This window comes from Nanorana parkeri, unplaced genomic scaffold (genome assembly GCF_000935625.1).
Source record: "Nanorana parkeri isolate BGI_ZX_2015 unplaced genomic scaffold, ASM93562v1 scaffold100, whole genome shotgun sequence".
Classification (NCBI taxonomy): Eukaryota; Metazoa; Chordata; class Amphibia; order Anura; family Dicroglossidae; genus Nanorana; species Nanorana parkeri.
Window position 1 is genome coordinate 186,869 of NW_017306368.1, and position 5,439 is coordinate 192,307.

At 46.0% G+C, this 5,439-nt stretch overlaps 1 protein-coding gene across 1 annotated transcript in view; it reads right to left on the reverse strand.

The window, feature by feature from the left end:
* The window catches only part of YIPF4 (Yip1 domain family member 4), a 14,591-nt gene extending 12,192 nt beyond the window's left edge, over nt 1-2,399 (reverse strand). The window contains exon 1 of the mRNA XM_018552893.1: nt 2,052-2,399. Coding sequence (XP_018408395.1) covers nt 2,052-2,136 — 85 coding nt within the window. The 5' untranslated portion in view covers nt 2,137-2,399. The remainder of the gene's footprint in view (nt 1-2,051) is intronic.
* Between the last annotated feature and the right edge of the window lie 3,040 nt (nt 2,400-5,439).

Here is a 5,439-nt window from a genome sequence, read left to right on the forward strand (position 1 = left end):
ATATTTAAAGGAGGACTATGAGGTGAATGCTTTTCACTCACCTCATAGTTCTAGCTCACCTGTGACAATGAGACTGTCACAGGTCGGCTCAGAAGATCGGGAGGTGAGCGAACACATAACAGCGTTCGCTCACCTCTCGTTCCCGTCACCGCTCTCTGCCGTGACAGGGGAGGGGCTGGATTTCCCCCTCCTCGATAGCGCTAACTGGCGGAACGCACGGGGGAGGGGGCGGGTACAGCTGGCTCTGCCTCTAGATAGGCAGAGCCAGCTGTCAGTCACGCAGCTGGGCGGATCCCGGCATAATTGTCGGGATCCGCTTCAGCGTCTCAGTATACCGCGAGCTGTAGCTCGCGGTATACTGAGCCTAGGGTGACGGGAGGACGCTAGTTTGTGTCCTCCCGTTACCCTAAGGAGAACTATAGGGAAAAGCCTTAACCGCATAGTTCTCCTTTAACTCTCCAGCAGGCAGTGTGCTGAAACTTTGAAGAGCTCTAGTTGCTGCTATCTTCTGGGTGTGTTGAATAGCATGTCCTCTGTGGTACTAGGGTTCCTTCTGCCCACCCCTACTTCAACAGGGGACACAGTAGTAACATATGGGTCGGAGGATCAGCAGGAGGAACCAGAGTGTTCGATGTTGGCTACACTATCTGACGTACCTTCGGCCGAGATAGCAGCGGCACCCGGATAGACCAAAGTTTCAGCACAAGGCCCACCAGACAGATAAATATTCTTCTTCTTTTACAGGGCACTGCTGGATTAAAGCTAGCCATGCACTGTCATATTTCTATCAATCAGCCCCGTGGGTTGAAGCAGAGACATCATTGGATTCTCCCATCCACGCTAAACAGTGTGGATAGAGGAATGCCCTCTGCCAGCTATTGTATTCAGCAACTTCTGCTGAATACCCGAACCTGCTGCTCCTGAGAATCCAAACAGTGCCTGCAAAAAACAATAGCACATTAGACAAAGTGTATTTTTGCAGGCCAACTTCGGGGACAATAATGGTAGCCCAGTTCAGTAAACTGGAGGACATAATTTGCTTGTTGCTTGATAGACTGTGCACACTAAAAAATTTAATTACCAACTAAATGTATTTAATTGCTAATAAAATTATTTGCTTACATCTTCCTGCCGGCCCGTGGCTAGATTCCGTGGTCAGCAGCTGAATGTAAACAATGGGGAGCAACAGCCAGTCTGCTGTTGGCTATTGTAATAGCCAACAGCAGGCTGGCTACTGCATCAACCCACTGAGCAGCGGAGAGGACCTGAGAGAGAACTTTCTCTTAGGCGTCGCAGGGGGTTGCTATTAACTCTCAAACAACCAGAAACTACACTACAGTTATCCACCATCTATCGATCCGTGGGGGTGGGATAATTGGGATTTTACTATATACAGTGCAGGTCTCACAGACCTTAGTGAATGTATCGCCTCCCCTCCTCCCGTCCAATCACAAAGCCAATGGCCCCCTGGCTCCGTTTTGCGATAGGCCATTTGGAGAGGGAGGTGGAGCTGCATGAACAGCACTGAGGTCTAGAAGACATGCGGAGCGGACATGCAAGTTTAGTTGGAGCAGGACTTCCACCATCATGTAGATCTGATGATTTGCAGGAAGAAGTTCGCAGTGCTGAATATGGAAGGTGGCTTAACAGCAAAGTCACGGTACAACTTCCTGAACTCTGATAAGATGATTGCACCCGCAGCTGGGCTTTAACATAGTAAATACAGCACAGCGGTATGATGATCAGGCAATTCATAAAGGGTTTTCCCCAAAAGCTGGGTATTTATTCTTAAAAAGCCACAATCATGCGCTTCTTATCCTGAAGTCAAGCAGAGTTGGCAACTTTGCCAACAGAAAATGTTTTCTGTACTGACTATCAGAACTGCCACCATGTGCCACCCATGGCATAGCACTGTAAACACCACCTGTATCGATGATCAGCTGTTATACATCCCCCCTCCTCATATACAATGTAACAGGCCCTGCTGTACGTACAGCCACACAGTCTATGACAAGCTGAACACCGCCGATATGACTGAACACAGGCCTTACCATCTGCCTCGGTGGAGGAGACGAAGGTGAAGTCCCCGGGGGGGTTGTTGGTGTGCAGGCGTACAGCGGGGCCCGGCGGCTGCATCCTACTGCCCGCAGCGCTACTGCTGCCGCTGATGGTTGTGACGCTGATGACGTCTCAAGCCAGCTTCGGTGAGGAGGGTGAGCGCGATGACGTCACGCCTTTAACTCGGCCTCTATACTCCTCCTAGGGCCAGATAAGACAGGCTGAGCGCCCGTTTGTCAGTGCTTGGGAGAGATAAACAAGGAAAAGGATGCACAGCTCTCCACCCACCGCCACGAAGCTTGTGAGACGGTGGATATCCGGCTAGCTTCCTGAAAAAACAGTTTCTGTTTTGTTCAGTGGTTTAAATAAAGTTCATTTTAAAAAAAACAGCAAAAGCGAGGCTATGCAAACAGGAGTGTCAGACAAACTTTGTCTCAAATGTAGTGTAGCCAATCAGCTTTTAATGTTTCATTTTCTAAGCTGTGTGGGATAAAATGAAAGATAGAGGCTAATTGGATGCTATGGGCAACTGAACCAGGGGAAATAGGCTTGGTTTCAATTTTTATTAATTTCCTAAAAATGTTTGTGACACAAAAATACCTTATTCAATAAAGTGTTTTATTGTTTAAGCTGAACTCCGGACACAAAACTTCTATTAAAATATTTTCCTAAATAGCCACAAAGGATATAAATCCACTCTGTGAGCACCAAATGTCTTTACAAACCCAGATATTATGTTGTAAATGTATCAATGACATCATCACTGTGTTGTACATAGCCTGTGTAAAGAGCAAAGCTGTGGGAGAGACATAGCAGGCCTCACCCACTACAGACTGCCTGCAGAAAACTACAGGAGGGGCAGGAGAGACAAGACCAGGAGATCAGCTGATCGCTCCAGTGTTTGTCCTACAAAGAGGATTGGTACATATCACTGTGCCCAGAAACTGCACACAGTGTGTTGTTATTTTATTTAATTAGAAAAATGGATTATAATAACCTATTATAAGGTTATTAGGGGGCATTAAAGTGTAAGCACCTCTGTAGAGAGACTGATGTGACTGGCTCAGTGTTCTCTGTACAGCACTGTGGTATATGTCAGAGATAAATAAATGTATAATAATAGTGTGTGACTGTGGGAGTACATTAGAATGTAAGCTCCTTTGGTGCAGAGACCGCGGGAGGTGTTGGGGGGCTAGTGTGATCCACTTCGCCCCCCTTGGGAACGGGAAGGGAGGGCCCGGGAAAAAATCTTGCACCAGGGCCCTTTGTTCCTTAGGTTCGCCACTGGGTCTAAAACTACACGTCCATCTAAAATAACTCTAACTACAGGGTGACAATGCTGCAGTATTTTCACTGTAGAACAAACAGGGTTGAACTGAACTCAAAAGGCAAACTTTGCCATTTCATGGGGAACATTTAGAAATGTCAATTGTGCCCATGCAGTTATCTGAAAAACCAGATGTAGCACTGACCCCTGGAGGAGCTGCTTGATTTACGGGTCCTCCTAGCCTTCCTACTGGTGGTTTGCCCTTTAGCTGCACCCATGAACTTACTGACCCACTGACAGCAACCAACAGATTTCCACTGCAATCTTCTTTTGCTATTTTATTGGCTCATTTGTCCAGGGGAGAGAGGGATAGGAGTACAGGATACCCAAAACAGCACCAAATATTCCCTCCAATCTGTGGTGGTATCCTTACGCCACTGCCACAGGCTAATGCTCATAAGGTAGAGCAGACAGACAGCTAACGTTAATGTCACAGTCCAGGTTTTTGGTAAAAGAAAAATATTATAATAATAATAAATCCACACACATAAAATAAATACATGTGCATTTATTATTTATTTAACCTGCAAAGCATTGCAATGGCAATCAGTTGATCCTGGATGCCATGCTCGGGTTCCTGTAGACTCTTCCTCCCAGCCCCTACAGCAGTGACTCAACGCTCCAACGTTCAGCCGCTCAGTGCCGACGCCGTCCTCACATGTGAGGAAAAGAATTCGGCACCTCGTGAGGCACCTCCATTTACAGGCAACAGTAAGTGAGGGCCTGTGCTGAAATTGGAGGTGCATTGTATTTGTAATATGCACTGTACATGTACTTCATATAGAGTAATAGGTTAAATCATGATCCATAGTACATAACATGTAGTTATACTACGGATCATGATTTAACCTATTTATGTTAGCAGGGGAGAATTGGAAAACTATATTGCTGCAGTGTACTCTATACAGTATGTAGTACATATACAGTACATATTCCCAATACACTGCAACAATAGATTTACAATGATCCCCTGCTAACATGAATGGGTTAAATGATCCATAGTACAACTACATGTTATGTACTATAGATCATGATTTAACCTATTCATGTTAGCAGGGGATAATTGTAACTCTATTACTGCAGTGTACTGGACGTATGTGCTGTATATGTATTATGGATCATGATTTAACCTATTCATGTTAGCAGGGCAGAATTGTGAGCGCCTCCCACAAGCTGAGCACAGAGATGCGATTCAGCGCTCCTGCCCAGCGCTGACTACAAGAGCCACCGCGTGAGGCAACAGGGATCGGAGTGAAACTGTGAGTGAGGGAAGCTGGGACAGGGCTGGCTGTAAATCTATTGCTATAGTGTACTGGAGGTGTGTACTGTATATGTAGTACATATATACAGCACATACCTCCACTACATTACACGTGCCAATGGAAGTTTCAGAGGACTTATGTCTTCCCACCAATTTTTTCAATGTTATCAAATTTTAAAGAGAGCGAGGGAAGTGAAGATATGGGTCATGGTAGTGATTTAAAGCTGAACTTCGAGGAAAAGAAAAAAATGCACTTGCACTGCAAGGGTAAAATGCTTGTTTATCCCTAGGATACCAGTAAAAAGGACTTTCACTTCCCTAATACCTGGCTCCTGCAGGCTCACTCTACGCCATATGACTAGTCCCTGCAGCCTCTTCTCTAGGTCACTACGGCAGTTGCAGGCACTCTGACACCATTAAGTAGAATGCAGGGACACTAGCACTAGTATGTGAGGACGCCAAGGAACTGTCCACAACCCAGAGCATCAGGAAGATGAGGAGAGCACTGCAGGGGGAGTGAAGTTGCAAGTTGCAATATTTTTCTGTAGTGTATGCCAAATTACATCTCTCAAGTGAACCTTAAGGTGGCACTTAGCATCCAGCAACTTATAATAGTGTAGCTACCTCTTATAACCTGTAGGCAGTTAGGGACTCCCAGATGGCTCAGAACGCTAGCATTTCAGCTCCTCAAATCCTTGACGCTTTGTGAGGTGGACAAACTGGCCCCCGTCGATAGAAATCAGCAGCAGGTTAGAGAGAATACTGTATGTTAGATCACACTGCCTTACCTGTT